Genomic DNA, 16874 nt, shown 5'->3' with positions numbered 1-16874 from the left:
TGCCGCAGTCTACACTTCGATCTCTGTAGACGCCGAGGAGGCAGCTATTGCCCTTGCCATCACGCAGACCTCCGCGGAATACATTTTCAGTGACTCCAACCGTGCTGTCTACAACTACGCGGTTGGACGGGTGGTATCCCAGGCCATCGGAATCTTACGCTCACACACCATCCCCTCTCGCCCCATCCAAATAATCTGGGTCCTTGCTCACGCAGCCCATCCTGGCAACGATGCGGCTAATTATATCGCTCGCGATTCGACCGACAGAGCAAGCCCGCCCCCGCCGGGAATGGATACGCGCTACGCGCTCCTCATGTACCATGATATTACTTTACACTACCGCCTCTCTAGCCTCACTTTGCCCCCTCCGCACAAATACCTTTCCCAGCACCACCAACGCTTGTGGCGCCACCTTCAGGCCCACACCTTTCTCACCCCCGCACGTCTTGCCTTCGTCCACCCCGGAGAGTACTCGCCGGCCTGCCGCTTTTATGCGACAGCCCAAGAGCCGACTACGCTCATATTCTAGTCTCCTGCCCAGCACACTTGCCCCCTACCTCTTGACACCTAAACAGTCCGCAGCAGTGGTACTCTACGGGCAGAGTCTAATCTCCAACTTCGGCTGGTGGCCGGGGCAGAGGACGTCGCGACTAAGCACGGCCTAGACGCCACAACCGGCAGCCTGAAGGACGCCCGCAATGCTGCTGAATAATTTTGTTTTTTTAGACCTTCAAATAAATTAAAGTTTTCCCCCACCACCACCACATCTGTCACTACCGCCACGTAGATTAAACCACGACTGAGGTGTCCACTCTCCCAGGGGACCAGTTATGCGCCTTTCCTTTGCTTTCGAAGCTGCTGGTGGTGGTGAAAACATTTATTTAGAAGGGACACGAGGTATGCTTGGATCAGCCCGTAAGGGACCGATCCTTACAAGCACTAGGTGGAGGTCCCTAGTCTGGGACCCCAGTGGCGGTGGCCGCCGCCCGGGCACGCCCGACTAAGGCTTGTTGGGCCTGTAAGTCGTGGCAACCGAGCAGGGTCGCCTCCCAGTCCTCCCGAGTTGGGTTGGGGATGGGGGGGATTGGCCGAGTTAAAGGGGCAGGCCCGCACCACGTGATACGAGGTCTGTTAGAAAAGTATCCGACCTTTGCCCGAAGAAACAAAACTGGCATATCTGGAGCGTTAAAAACCTAATAACCTTCAAAGTATTCTCCTTGGGGCTCCATATACATCTCCCAGCGGTGCTGCCATTGTTGGAAGTATTCCGAAAAGGCCCTTTTCGGAATGGAATTTAGCAATGCTGTCGTTGCAGCCATAATGTCCATTCTTTTCTGAAATCGCGCTCCTTTCAATGGCATCTTGATTTTAGGAAAGAGCCAGAAGTCGTATGGGGACATATCAGGAGAGTAAGGAGCCTGTTGAACTACAGGAGTCAGGTTTTTCGTCATAAAAGTCTGAATCAAATGCGAGGAATGTGCAGGAGCAATGCCGCGAGGGATGCGCTAATTTCTTGTTGACCTCAATTCCGGTCTCTGGCGCCGCACAGCACCACGTAGGCGATGGAGGACATTCCTGTAGTACTCTTTAGTCATTCTTTGACCCTGTGGGGTGCGTACTCGTGGTGTGCCACACAGAGGGAGTCAAAAAAGCAGTCAGCATCACTTTGACATTGCTGCGCACTTGGCGGGCCTTCTTTGGTCTTGGTGACGTGGAATGCGTCCTCTGTGACGACTGGGATTTGGTTTCCGGGTCGTACCCGTACACCCAAGACTCGTCACTAGTGGTTACGGCGTCGGTAAAGTCAAGGTAACTGTTTGTGGAATCCAGCATCTCCTGTGAGACTTCAACACGAAGCTGTTTTTTCTACACCGTCAGCAGCTTCGGCACGAACTTCGCCGCAACTCTCTCCATGGCCAAATCTTCGGTGATAATGGAATGTGCAGAAAAATTGCTGATGTCCACCTCTTCCGCAATTTCTCGGATAGTCACACAACATTCCCGCATCACCACAGCGTTCACTTCGGCAATTACCTGGTCATTTCGGCATGTTGATGGCCGACCGGAGCGTGGCTCTCTCTCCACGGATGTGCGGCCGTCTTTAAACCAGTTGCACCACTGCTTAATCTGTGTGCTGCTCATAGCATCATCACCGAAAGTCGCCTGAACATTTCGAATGGTTTCCACTTGGCTATCGCCAAGTTTCTGGCCAAATTTGAGGTAGTAGCGCTGCTCCTCTCGCGCCGCCATTTTTCTTGCAACAAAAAACCGACGAGAGCACTGCGCACTGCCTCACTCAAACGCTGCTTCCCAGCGACTGACGCTATCGGCAGGCGGGAAAAAATTCGTGCATGCGCACGAGGGTTCAAGGTCGGCTGCTGTAAGCGCGCTGGTTTCATATCCATCAGGTGTTCGCAAAAAAAAAAATAAAGTCGGATACTTTTCTAACAGACCTCGTAGATGTCCGAAGACACCGTACTACAGTGCGGGCAGCTGCCGCTAAAGAGGGGTCCGAATGTTTTAGCGCTGCCGGGCACAGCAATGTATAGATGAGAAGGCGGATAAGGAGCCGCTCATCCACCTTCTTGAGGCCTTTACATGGGCTAGGGTAAATGCCATGACTATGTTGGTAGTAGGTTGTAATATATTTGAACGTATAGACCGGATCAAAATCGGGTTCCTGATCGGGTGTGGAGGAGAAAACAGCCCGGTGAGAGAGCGTGCGGGCGGCTGCGTCTGCTGCCTCGCTTCCTACTAACTCCTGATGAACAGGGGCCCATATAAGATAACGGTGTGCGGGGTCCGTAAGCCGTATGCAATTTTGGTAGATTCGATAGGCTACGAAGGCAGTGCAGCCCCTCGCGAGTCGGTGATTATGTATTTTGAATCGGAATGAGAGGTCGCGAGAACAATCGCGACCTCTTCTGCGTGTGTTGCACCGCGGGCTCTGAAGGTGAGGCCGTTAACTGTGTTGCTGTTGTGATCTACCGCGGCTGTATACCATCCCCCGTGGTGAGGGCCGGAGGCGTCCACATAGAGTACTCGTTTTTATTGCGAAAGCAATATTGCTAGCACTTTTCTGCCGTCGGCGGAGGTCGTTCCTTCGCTGTCACGTGACCCGACCACGTGACAGCGTGACGTCACGACCACAGGAGAGCAGGGGTCCCAACTCGTCTGTTCAGCCGTAGTCGTTCCTTCGCTCGAAGCACGACCACGTGACAGCGTGACGTCACGACCAGAGGAGAGCAGGGGCCCCAACTCGTCTATTCGGCCGTAGTCGTTCCTTCGCTCGGCGCGGCGGCTACCACGTGACGGCCTCCTCAGCCCGCCGCGTGAGGGCGCTCGCTAGGAGAGGATAAACGGGGCGCCGCAGGCGCGCTCCGCTTAGTCATGTATGAGTCGTACAGGCGTCGCTGGAGCGACGTGCTGCGCGCAAACGCCGGCGCCGTGCCGAGGAGACAGATGAAGAAAGAGAAAGGCAAGAGCGGTTCGCTAAGCGACGCGCCTAAGCCGCAGAATGGCGAGCCCGGCGGCGTTCTACAAGTTCTCTTCCTTTCAGTCGCAACAACAAGGCATCGCGCCGAACGGGTGGTGGCGTTCCTCCCTTCCTTTACGGTGCGGTTAGGGTGTCCACCGAGATGACAGAGAATTACTGCGCCATTTCCTTTCTTCAAAAAGCCGGTAGCCACGCGTGACCTGTACACGCGGCGCACTGCGTTCCAAGACGCTTTCAGTTGTCGCGCAGCGCCGGCCGGTAGCCACGCGTGACCTGTAGACGCGGCGCACTGCGTTCCTTCTGTTGGAGGCGCTGCGCGCTTTCGCAACCAGCAGGCTTAACCAAAGCTAAGCCCCCGCCAATTTTTTGTTGCCCTATACTCCGTTTCATACATAGCTGTCAACGCAGCCAAGGCTACGGCGCCTGTTCGCGCTCCTCGTCCGCATCGTAATGTAGTGCGTCGAAAGTGACAAGAGTAATGAACTCAAAATTAAAGTTATTTTTGGTTAATATTGCAGCATAATAATAATGGTGTCTTATTTTGCAAAAAGATTGCTTTTTCTTTAATGTTCTTCAAAACAGAGTGCCTTAGTTTTCTGGGTTTTTTTTCGGCTCCTCCTGTATTAGGTTTTCGCAGCTAGGCCGGCCGGTGATGTCTTCCGCGTTCGTCTTTCGGTTTCCGAGTATGCAGAAAATGGCAACGCTATCGCCTACTCGCTTGTTTTCTTCGCCCACTGCGGCTTCACAAACATCTCCTGCTCGCCTGTTCTCCAAGCTGAAGTCTCCGAAATTTTCGAAAGACTCCAAGCAGGTTATTGCCAACGTTTACTCTAGCGTAAGGAAGCGCTTCCCGGAGAAGACTGTGCGCGAAGTTCTCGAAACTGTGGGCGAGATGACCGGGGTGAGCCCTCGGACAGTTGCGAGGTTCAAGAAGGAAGGTCTCGCTACTGGAATAAGATCACCGCAAAAACGACCTAGCCAGGTGACCATATATATCTAGCTCTCGCAGTGTTAAATATGACAGCTTTGCAGTCAACGACATCCGACTCGTTACAAAAAAAAACCAAAAAAAACCACGCCCTCTACTCTGGCTCTTTTGGCGTCATGCAGGTCTCTTTCGCTAAAGGCATTCCATTGAGGACGAAGCGTTCGATGGCCTGTGCAGCGGAATCTCTGCTCAGGGCCTAAAAATGCAGAGCTTTCAACAATCCCCATCTCGCCGCACTAGCTCACTCCCATAACACACCGAATCCGACATCTAATACAAAACATTACTACGACCGGAAGGACTTCAAAGAATTTTCCTGGTGACAACAGCTCAAAGAGGAGACCCGAGTCAGACGCTCCTCACTTTAAAGCCGCCGAGTACACCGATCAATACAAGGTTGCCGCTAGCCGAGGCTGCTCCGAATAATCGACGCCAGACTGAATTCTATCACCACACAATGATTCATTGTGTGCCGCATGCTAAAAAGTCGTTCAGTACCCGAGAAAAGCACTTCGCAATCACGTCCGTCGCCAATACACTACACTGCCTTTTCCCTTTTTTTCCCTTTTTCCTTTTTTTTGTCGGCAGTGTGGTGACGTCACGCCGAGACCGAGAGCCATCATCCGGGCACTGAAATCCACTCATCCGGGCACTGAAATTCACTCATCCGGGCACTGAAATTCACTCATCCGGGCACTGAAATCCAGTCATCCGGGCACTGAATTCCAGTCATCCGGGCTCTGAAACGAGAACATCCGGGCACCGTACGAGACTTAACGAGATTTAGCGAGACTCTGTAAGCCCTCCTACGCGACCGGCATGCAAGCGCCGGTTGGTCTCCAAAGGAGTCACAAAAAATAACTGCTGCCAGTGCCTTCTCAATGTTTATCAAGATATCAATCGCTGCGCGTTTGATAATGCACGGAATTATAAGTTCCGATTTCTAATAACGCATGCAAAAAGCACATAAATGCCACGATACACTTCGTTGTCAAACGTGATCTCTTAGGGGCTTCGCGCATCGAAGCAAAGCCGCGCAGGCGCACAGGGGCCCGGGCGAGAAGCGCTGCGTTCAAAGGGCAAGGCATCGCGCCGAACGGGTGGTGGCGTTCCTCCCTTCCATTACGGTGCGGTTCGGGTGTCCACCGAGATGGCAGAGAATTACTGCGCCATTTACTTTCCTCAAAAAACCTTGCGTTCAAATGGCAAGGCATCGCGCTGAACGGGTGGTGGCGTTCCTCCCTTCCTGTACGGTGCGGTTCGGGTGTCCACCGAGATGACATTAGGCCCGTAAACATTTCATGCTTACTCTACTCTCGGTTAAGGGAGAGGCGGAGATTTTTCAAAGTAGGTATTAGAGTTTGACAGTTTCGAGTTTCTCCCTAATGAATCTTTTAAGAAAAATAAAAAAAAAATAATAAAAAAAAACCACCCGAGCCGGGAGTCGAACCTAGGCCCTTTGTAAAATGAACAGAAAGGCGCGCGCTTCGTACCACTCAGCCACGACGCGAGGCGGACGGATACATTTTGCTTGTTTTTTGCAGCGGACTACTTTCGTACCTTTGGCAGCGTTGACAGCTATGTATGAAACGGAGTATAATGTCGTGCTAGGGCTTGCGCCGCTCGCGCTAGGTGGTGGTGTGGTGGTGTAAAACATTTATTTATACTATATACAAGAGAGGTATTGCTTGGACCGTGCCTGAAGGGCCCGGCCCTCACAATCACTAGGAGGGATCTCTAGTCCGGGACCCCTGTGGCCTCCGCGGCGGCCCGGGCTCTTGTCACCAGGGCTCGTTGGTCCTGGAGAGTTGAGCAGCCGAGCAGGGCAGCCTCCCAGTCCTCTCGGGTGGGGTGGGGGTGGGGTGGGAAAGCAGGATTGGCAGGGCATGCCCACACCATGTGATACGTGTCCGCAAACACTTCCCCACAGTGTGGACACTCGCCCGAAAAGGCCGAATTGAAATGTTTGAGCACTGCCGGGCACAGTACCGTGTTGGTGTAGAGGCGAAGTAGCCAACGCTCCTCTGCCTTATTGAGGCCTTTACAGGGGGGTGGGTAACGGCCGTGAGCGTTTTGATACAGGAGAGAGATCTCCCGAAAAGTAATAGCCGGATTAAAATCAGTAGCCGGATCAGGCGGCGAGAGAGGCGATGCCCGGTGGTTAAGCGCGCGGGCGGTAGTGTCCGCTACCTTATTTCCCTCTATCCCCGCATGTGCTGGGGCCCAGATGATGGTGCGCCGGGTTGGGAAATCCCGGTACTCACATCTGTGTAAAATTTGGAAAGCACGATCTGGAATTTGGCCCTGTTGAAAATTGCGGCAAGCTTCTCTTGAGTCGGTGATAATGACTCGAGACGCTGGATCCGCAGCTGCAAGTGCGATAGCAACTTCCTCCGCGAATGTAATGTTGGGGGCACGGAAGGTGAGGCCCTGAACTGGGTTGTTTTGGTGGACAACGGCAGCCGTGTACCACCCCCCATGGTGTGGACCTGCTGCGTCCGTGTAAAATACCCCTGGTCGAGCACCGTACTGCTTGGAAATGGCCTCCGCTCGCGCGAGGCGGCGGCCATCATGGGCATCTTTTGTCATGTTATTGGGGAGGGGGCGAACCTTTAGTGCGAAGCGCCAGGCCTCGGGCATGGATACCCGCTTCTCCTCTTGGGTTGTGTAATTGATGTGGAGGCGGGTCAGTAGGCGGCTACCCGCACGTGTTTTGCTTAACCGCAAGTATTGATTGCTGAGATGAGCCTCGCGCAGCTCCCCAAAGGTGTTCGTCATCCCCAGGCCGAGGAGACGTTGGTTGGATGTTGCAATTGGGAGGTCGAGAGCTCTCTTATAGATTTTTCGGAGAATCACTTCGAAAGCGTTCTCATCGCATTTGCGCAGGTGGAGGTACGGTGCCGAATACAGGATTCGACTGGTTACGAATGCATTCGCCAGCCGCAGGGCGTCTTTGCATCGCAACCCCCCTCGTTTGTTTGATACCCGGCGGACCATACGGCCCACCTGATCCCCCACCTTGCGGAGTTTCTTCAGCGTGGTGTCAATCTTGCGGTTCTTTTGTATGTAGAGTCCCAATACTCTGATTTCACCGTGTTCAGGTATCGGGCCACTAAGCAGGGAGAGGGCAATTTTGGTTGTGCACCTTGGATTGGGACGTATGGGCACGAATTCCGATTTGTTCGGGGAGCACTCAAGGCCGCAGCGGTGTGCATAATCGTCCACAATAGCCGCCGCTTGCTGCAGGTTGGCCTCGATTTCTCCAACCGAACCGTGTGTTGCCCAGAGGGTGATGTCGTCCGCGTACAGGGCATGCTGCACACCCGGGACCTCACCCAGCAGGGTAGGGAGCTTCATCATGGCCAGATTGAAGAGAAGAGGCGAGAGGACTGCTCCCTGTGGAGTCCCTCGCGTACCAAGTTGGTACGGGCCATGTTCACTGTCTTGGAGTCGGATATATGTTTGCCGATCTGTGAGGAATTGCTTGATGTATTGGAATGTGTTGTATCCACAGTTCACTTGGGACAGGTGGGAGAGGATGATATCATCAGTAACATTGTCGAAAGCCCCCCGCAAGTCCAATGCGAGGACCACCTTGTCATCGCTAGGGTGCTCGACGGGATCAAGAATCTCTCTATGAAGTTGCAGCAGCACATCTTGTGCGGACCGGTGTGGGCGGAACCCGTACATGGTGTCTGCAAAGGCGTTGTGCGTTTCTAGGTAGGTGGATAGTCTGTCACGGACCATAGTCTCCATCAACTTCCCCACACAAGAAGTGAGAGATATGGGCCGGAGGTTGTCAGTGTTGAGAGGTTTACCTGGTTTGGGTATGAATGTGACGAGAGCCGTCTTCCAATCCACTGGGAGAGGCGTACCTCCCGTCCAGATGGCATTGAAGTATTCGAGCAGCCGCTCGTAGGCCGGTTCGGGTAGGTTAGCGAGAAGTTTCACAGTTACCTTGTCCCTGCCCGGGGCTGTCCCTCGTTTCATTTTGGCCAGGGCCACTTTGAGGTCGTGAAGCTGGAACGTTCGATCCAGCTCTGCGTTCTCAGAACCTGCATAAGAGTACGCCGGACCACGCGAATCCTGGTCTGTGTATAGATATTTGTCTCGGAGCGCGTCAGCCAGTTTGGCTGTGTCTCCGTTGAAGGTGTGAATTGCTCGTTGAAGATGTTTTTGTGTTTCGGTGCGGGTTTGGGTCGGATCAATGAGGGCGCGGAAAAGGCGCCACGTGCTCCGGCTCGACATTTGCCGAGCAGCGGTGTTGCATCGGTCTACCCAGTTCGAGTCGGCGAGTTGGGCCGCATACTCTGCCGCTTGTTGGGTGAGTTCCGCGATGCGGATTTTGAGTTGCCGATTGTACTTCTGCTGGCGCCATCGGCGGACGAGGCTGTGCCGGGCCTCCCAGAGGTGAAGGAAGTGGTTGTCCACCGCCGGGTTCGCCTCTGAGAGCTGAACGTGGTGTTCGGTATCTTTTAGTTGGCAGATGAGGTGTTGTGACCAGGTAGTGTAACCTTGATCCGCTATAGGGGTAGGGTTAGTGTAGTTGGATCTGAATTTGGTCCAGTCTGGAAGGGTTGCTTTAGTGTGAGGTCTTGTAAGGGGTTTGGTGCGGATTGTGGTCGCAAGAATGCAGTGGTCGCTACCCAGGGTTTCCTCGGTGTTGTGCCATTCTGCATATCTAATATTTTTGGTAAAGGTGAGATCTGGGCACGTGTCGCGTGCCACGGAGTTCCCAATGCGAGTGGGTTGTGCAGGGTCCGTGTGAAGAGTAAGGCCCAACGTTGACGCAAGTTCCGCCAGCCTGCGTCCTCGTTTTTCTTCACGTATGTATCCCCATAAGGGGCTGGGGGCATTAAAGTCCCCAACGATTATGAGGGGGTCCCTGTTCGCCACCTTTAACGCCCGACTGAATAAGTCTGCAAATGTGACGTTTGGAAGTTTGGGAGAGCTGTAAACGTTGAGTACGTGTAATGGGGGGTCCTTTTTGCGTAGCGGAAGGATCGTCACCATCGCATACGAGAAAATCGCCTTGTAATCCAGGTCCACCGGGGAGGCGGTATAATTTTTATGTACGCAGAGGCAGCTCTGCGCATCCTGCTGATACACTGAGTAATTTGTGAGCGTGGCTGCGTCCCCCGGCTCTTGGAGGGCCACTACAGCAGGAGGACCGGGGAACGTTGTTAAGAAAAGCCGTAGGTCGGCCCGCTTAGTACGGGCCTTGAAACCTCTGCAGTTCCACTGTAAAATTTGGACAGAGGCCAAATTGCTGCGTGAGTACCATCGCGGTTTATGAATGTCCGCCATGATTATGATTAGAATTTATGCTTACTAGGAAGGGGCCTGCCTCTGAGCCGGGTGCCCCAATGACAGCAGGTTGCGTCACGCTGGGCAGGTTGAGGGCGGGCTCCTGTTCCTCATGTGCGACTTTTGGTCTACCAGCCTTAATATTGGGGCTCCTTATACGCTTGAGTTGGCCGGAGCGCCTGGTAGTTAGAGTTTGTTTCGTCATATGTGCGGCTATAATGGTAGGAATTTTGTCTAGAGCCGCCTTGATGGTGGTTGCGATTTGCATTTCTAAGGCGGAGAATGCGGAGTTCATCTGGGCCTCCAGTGCGCTAACCCTCGCCTCAAGCGCAGACTGCGCGGTTGCAGTCTGCGCGTTCGCCGGTGTGTCGCTATCCATCGCCTCCACCGCGGGGGGAGTGGGCCTTTGGGTTGGAAAATTTTGGCGCGCCTCAGTGAGGGCAAGACGCTTCTGTAGGTTAGCGATTTCCTCTTTGAGGGCGGAAATTTGGGATTGCTCGGCCGTTTTTGTCGGCGGTTTGGAAGGGGGGGTATGAGGAGGGGCTGCCCTGCCCTTGCTGCTCACCTGGGATCCCTGGATGACGGCTTGCGCCCATGTCCGCGATGAACCTGGTGGGGGGGTACTCGTTCGTTTCTCCACGTCGGCTTGGGGTGGCGGTGGTACTGCCTTAGGCAACTCCGGCTTGTCGGTAGATGGACCGCCTGGCTTTCCGGTAGATGGAACGCCTGGCTTGCCGGTAGGTGGAACGCCTGGCTTGCCGGTAGACGGACCGCCTGGCTTGCTCGCTCGCGCTAGGCGCGGACCATTATGGTCTTCGGGTGGCATGTTGGCTGGAAGAGGTCGCACATGGAGGGCGCGTCTCCACAGTTCCGGGATGTAAAACCTGTCTTCCATGGAAGTGTTGTGTTGGATATAGAGTAGAGCAAGAAGGCGGCGACCCGACTCCGTTCGCGACAAGCCCGTGTACTGGTTTGTAAGGTGGACCTCCCAGAACTCCTGGAAAGTATTCACCACCCCAAGGGCCATAAGACGGCTGTTTGAAGTTGTGATGGAGAGGTCAAGGGCACGTTTAGCAATTTTGCGAAGGCTGACCTCAAGGGCATGCTTCTCTTGTTTCCGCAAGAGGAGATAAGGAGCCGAATAAAGCTGCCGCTCTTTGTCGGTTTCGTAGCTTAAAGTGCGATTAAGGCGTCCACTGTCCCAGAGGGCCAGTCATGCGCCTTTGCTTTCGAAGCCCAAGGCCATGTGAAGGTGAAACTTGCGGCCACCTCGAAACTGGCCTTATCTAGCGTAGTGAAGCTTTGTTGTTGTTGCCGTTGTTGCGACTGAAAGGATGAAGAGGAAATTGCACGGGCCTGCCCACTCGCCCGAGCTGAGCCACAACCTGTGCACGTAGGTAGCGGAGAGCCGAAATATTGAAGTACAGACGCGCGTCGCAACAACCGCGTCCGCCGAAGTGACGAAGCCGGCTGTAAAAGATACCCCTGAAGGTATCGCTTCAAAATGTTTCCTTTATATACTCGAGCATATAGGCTTCCACCAGCCAACCGAAACAACTAACGACGTAGGACGTATGGGCACTGTGATACAGTCACACCGAATAGGGTTTAGTGCTTTCTTTTTTTTTTATTTATTTATTTGGTCATACTGTTAACCCTCAAATGAGGGTCGTTACAGGGAGGGATGAAAGGCCAGCCGCATAGAGAGAGAGAGAGAGAGAGAGAGAGAAAACTTTTATTTGAATTGAGGAAGGTTGCTCGAGCAACTTGGGTGGCACCCCTAGTCCAAGGCGCCACTGGCTTTAGCTGACTGACGGACTTGCTGAACCAACTTAAGTTGCTGATCCAGGGTCTCGCTGGTCAGGGCCACCTGCCACTGCTCATATGTCGGGTTGGATACAGTTAAGTGTTTTGGTTTCGTTGTGCATTCCCACGATATGTGGTAGAGCGTAGGGCAAGCTCCACACCAAGGGCATGTATTCTGATATTGAGTGGGGCTAATCTTGTGTAGGATGAACAAGTTAGGGAAAGTGTTGGTCTGAATTTTCCTCTAGTCTATGGCTGCGGAGGAGTATAGTTTTATGTGAGGGGGTGGGTATTTTCTGCGCTCCAGCCGAATATGTTCTACTCTGTCACCATAGGTGCTAGACATGGGCGTGGGGTAGGGATGAGGATCCGCCCGGTTGGTTAAATCTCGGGCTAGATCGTTGGCTACCTCATTTCTAGCTAGTCCTTCGTGACCAGGTGTCCATGTTAGTCTGTGTGTTTGGCTGAGATTGGCAAGTAGCTGTGTTGCTCTTGAGGGAAGCTTGCCATTAAGAAAGTCTCGGCAGGCTTGTTGGGAGTCTGATATAACGTGGGAGGACTCTCATCTTTGGTCTTTATGTTTGATGGCGATTTCTATTGCCAGAGCCTCTGCAGAAAAGGGGTTTTCTGCATAGATAGAAGCTTGAAGAGCCGGTTTTAGTTGGTGGTCAGTCGCAGCGACTGAGAACTTTCCCGGCGTGGGGTAGGCCCCAATGTCTACGTAAACGGCTTTACGATCGCTTGCTAGGTGTTTCTGAAGTGCCTTTGCTCTCGCTTTTCGTCTGCCTTGCTGATGAGCATGATGCATGTGACGTGGGATTGGGCTAACGGTGATCTTTTCTCGGGTTTGGAGTGGAAGAGAGGTTTTACTGCCTGTTGTCTCCAGCCCCGGCCATGTCCCTAATTTAGTCAGGATCGTCCTTCCCGTATTGGTTGTTAGAAGGCCTTCTTTTTGACTTTCCAAGAGGGCTTCTTGGAGCTCAGTAAAAGTGTTGTGCAGACCAAGCTCTAGGAGTCGTTCTGTAGAAGTGGCTATTGGAAGATTGAGGGCAGTTTTGTAAGCCCCTCTTATGATTGTATCGATAGCTCTGGTTTCCACAGTGCCCAGTTTTTGGTAAGAGAGGCCGTATGTTATCCTGCTCAGAACTAGGCCCTGGACGCGTCTAAGGGTGTCCTCTTCTCTCATACCCTTGCGGTGCCAGGTAATGCGGCGGATCATTCTTGAGATTTGATTAACTGTTGTTTTGATGGTTCTGATCATATAGTCGGATCTGAGGTTACTTTGAAGCCAGAGCCCCAGTATCCGGATCTTGTCCACTTCATTAATCTTGCGTCCTCCCAGGAAAAGGTCAACTTCTCCTGGGGATGTGTAAGGGAGTTTGTGGAGTCTAATGGCCTCAGACGTCTCCGGGGCACACTCCAGACCACTTTCCGCAGCAAATTCTTCAACCCTGTGTATGGCTTATATAGGCTACACGGTCTATGCCGATGATATAACTCTATGGGCCACACACGGCTCCTTAGCCCAAAAAGAAGAAGCCCTACAAGAAGCCGCAGAGGATTATTAGCTCGCGTTCACAAGGTTGTAGGATCAAGTCCTGACCGTATATATATGAAGGAAAAATGAAAAAAATGGCTGAGGCTTAGCTTAAGTTAAGCCTAGTCAGATGCGAAGCATATTGTCGCCGAGTTGCATATCGAGCACGCCGCTTGGCTAGACGTTCTTCACGCTCTTCATCAGTCTCTGTAGCACGCCGCAACTTTTGCTTCTCATTCCAACGAGCAGCCCTGTCTCCAGGAGGCATCTCTATCCCGTGTGCGCCTAGCAGAGGCAGGCGCACCCCCTTGTATACCGCCGCTCCAGCATCACGTGTTCACTACAGCGCACCTAGCGGCAGAAGCAGGAAACACATTGGTCGCGATGCCTCGCGCGACGGCGCGAGCTGGGCCCCCGTTTTTCATCTGCTGTGACGTCACGCATCACATGGTATGACATGGAGGTCACGAAAGGTCAATGGTAACGACACCGCCGCGCTCGAGGAGCTGGGTTGGGCTATTTTAGTATGCTTCGCATAAAATTCAGGAGGGCACTTTGTGACCTAAAGTGCGGTGAGGCGAAAGCCTTAACGCGGTGGTGCTGCTTGTGTCACTGATGTGTGGTTAAGATCTTAAGCTACGCCTCTAAAAGTGGAACGCGACAGCGTCTTGCAACGCTGCCAGGGAGCCCACAGAACACCATCGCCCGTTCTGCTCTACGCCTTGCTCGTCGGTAAACTGTTTTTTGAGGAAAGGAAATCTATCTGTCTCGCATATCTCGGTGGACACCTGAACCTCACCGTAACAGGAAGGGAGGAAGACGGGAGTGAACGGAGACCGTATTCACTAGACGCGCCTTTTTCCATTCCAAGCCATCAAGCTGGCATGGCAAAGTGGTTAGCGTGCTCGTCTCGCACTCAGGAGACCCTGGTTCGATTCCCCAACTCGACCAATTTCCTACTCGGTTTATTTATTTATCTGGTCTGACTAGAGAGGTTAATTAGGGTAATTGGTTAATTAAGCAATTCACGAAACTCAGACCCAATTGCTTGGAGCATCACTATATGATCCCTTTAATTGCTTGCATGGTTACTAGCCAAAGTACAATTGGCCTCGTTTGAAATTCGTGCACTCTGACGTCACGACCATTTCGACCAATTGAAAACACACCATCTGTTAGGCGCGGCGGCGGCTCCTCGAGGAGCAGGGGGGTCCAAGGACCACGCGACGAGCGATAAGACCTGGCGTAGTATTGATTTCGCAATAAAAGTCCAGCGTGCTATGCAATGCCAGTACGCTTTAATGCGGCCCCTTTGGGCGGAATTAATCCAGACCCTCCACTACGTCATCTCTCATAACCCACGCGCAGCTTTATTACACCCGAGGTCAACTGCACCACTTTTTAACGCCACAGCGCTAAGGGCCCCGTGTCGCACAAAAGCCGCTGTGTCGTCGTCGGCGGCTTTGGCCGTGAGCGAAAAATCCCAGAAGCATTTATAAATAAAACTGAGTAGGAAATTGGTCGAGTTGGGGAATTGAACCAGGGCCTCCGGAGTGCGAGATGAGCACGCTAACCACTCCGCCGTGCCAGCTCGATGGTTCGGAATGAACAAATGCGCGTCTAGTGGTGGTGGTGGTGGAACTTTATTTCCAGCGGATATAGAGGAGCGACCCGAAGTCGCCCCCCGCTTAAACGGTGGCCGCTATCCCTTGGGCAGCGGCGGCGTCTTCAGCCAGCTGGAGGAGCTTGATCTGTGTCCCCGGGTCGGGGCTGAGCAATAGAGCCTCCCAATGATCAGAGTCGGTAATGAAGCGACTCGCGGGTAGGGACTGCGGGCAGTTCCAGATCATATGATTTAGATCGGCTTTCGCATCACAATTTTAAGGTGGAAGCCTTTAATGCCTCATCGTTGTAAGCAGAAGTTGTCGACAGAAATGTCACGCTTTTCAATTTGTCGAAATGGTCGTGACGTCACACAGTGCGCGAATTTTCAAACTGTGCCAATTGTACTTTAGGTAATAACCATGCGACCAATTAGAGGGAAGGTATAGCGATGCTCCAAGTAAATGGGTCTGAGTTAATTAGCCAATTAGCCTAATTAACCTTTCTAGTCATACCAGACAAATAAAATCGAGTAGGAAATTGGTCGAATTGGGGAATCGAACCTGGGTCTCCAGAGTGCGAGACGAGCACGCTACCACTCCGCCATGCCAGCTCGATGGCTTAGAATGAACTAAGGCGCGTCTAGTGAATACGGCGTCTTCGTTCACTCCCATCTTCCTCTCTTTCCTTACGGCGAGGTTCAGGTGTCCGCCAATATACGCGAGACAGATGCATTTCCTTTCCTCAAAAACCAATTTACCGACCAGCAAGGTGTACCAACACCACCTAGTTCGTCTAGGTGGTGTTGGGTGTACAGCCGTACGGGCGATGGCGTTCTGTGGACTCCCTGGCAGCGTTGCAAGACGCTGTCGCGTTCCACTCAGAGGCGAAGCTTCACATCTTAACCACACATCAGTGACACAAGCGGCAACCCCGCGCCTAAGGCTTCCGCCTCACCGCACTTTAGGTCAACAAAGTGCTCCCCTGAATTTTTGCATTTGTCTGAGTAGAGTCCATCCGAATAGAAGCTACACAATTGGGGATTTGGATAGGTTTTAGTTTGAAGTTTACGCCAGGCTTTGGCCTGTTGCTTGGAAAGCGTTTTATATCTGCTGGGGGAAATCTGAGTCTTGCAAGCCTGTAGTGCTGCTGGATTTCTCTGTAAGAAAACAACCTGTCCTTGCCGGAGTATAGGGCGGGTGGACTGCACGACCCAGCTCGGCGGGATAGTTCTCGAGCTAGGTTATGAGCCGCCTCATTACCAGCAAGGGAGGCATGAGCAGGCGTCCAGATTAGGCGAATGCGCCGCGTGGGCTGATAATTTAGCAGAATCCGTGCTGCTTGTGGAGAGATTCTTCCAAACGTGTAGTTACGTATCGCCAATTTTGAGTCACTGACAATGGTTTCTGCCGAGGATCCCGCAATGGCTAGAGCAATGGCTGTTTCTTCTCCAACATGTGTGTGCTGAGTGCGTATAGTGCCCCCAGTGAATACGGTGTTGTCTTAGAAGGGTGCTTCAGAGACATGTACTGTGGCGTATATTAGTAATTATGAGCATGAAAACTGCAGACGTCGCAGTTAAGCAAGTAGAATACGTTTCCGCTACTTTTCCTCTTCGCTTGACGCGCATGGAGCGCCATCAGGCGGCGCCCACTAAAACCTATCCCTCCTCCTCTTCGCAACGTACGCCACTGCCCCAACAGATAGCGCGCGACGGTAGCGCCTCCCGCTGGTCTCGTTCGGGCGCAGTGGGGCCGTACGGGGAGGCAGGAATCACGCGGTGAGCGGCAAACAACGCAGCGCACATCCAAGGCGCGTTCAGCACGAAGCTTGCGGCTTGCTGCCCGTTCGTTCGGCGCGGAAGCTATGCTGGCGTTCGTGTCATCGGATGGATGGATGGAACATTGAAGCCAACCTGCAGCAAGCGGCGGAGATTGTGGACGCTTACGCCCGCCGCTGCGGCCTCGAATGCTCCCCGGCCAAATCGGAATTTGTGCACATTCGACCCTCGCCGAAGTGCACTACCAAAATCGAACTGTCCCTAGCGAGTGTACCCGTCCCAGAACACGCTGAGATCAGAGTACTGGGTCTCTTTATCAAAAATGGCTGAGGCTTAGCTAAGGTTAAGCCTAGTCAGA

General features: G+C 53.0%; 2 protein-coding genes across 3 annotated transcripts in view; both read right to left on the bottom strand.

The window, feature by feature from the left end:
• Positions 1 to 16874, bottom strand: part of LOC149325144 (glutamate receptor ionotropic, kainate 2-like) — a 144439-nt gene that overhangs the window by 66850 nt on the left and 60715 nt on the right. The window lies entirely within an intron of this gene.
• LOC149325147 (uncharacterized) lies at positions 6108 to 9791 on the bottom strand. The gene has a single exon (XM_089563315.1). It carries the CDS (start codon positions 9789 to 9791, stop codon positions 6222 to 6224), a length of 3570 nt encoding a protein of 1189 aa, XP_089419441.1. The 3' UTR covers positions 6108 to 6221.

Source organism: Amblyomma mixtum, chromosome 10 (assembly GCF_055824585.1).
Source record: "Amblyomma mixtum isolate Tamu chromosome 10, ASM5582458v1, whole genome shotgun sequence".
In the NCBI taxonomy this organism is placed as follows: Eukaryota; Metazoa; Arthropoda; class Arachnida; order Ixodida; family Ixodidae; genus Amblyomma; species Amblyomma mixtum.
The sequence above is the reverse complement of the archived record's forward strand: the minus strand, read 5'-3'. Positions and strand labels throughout refer to the sequence as shown.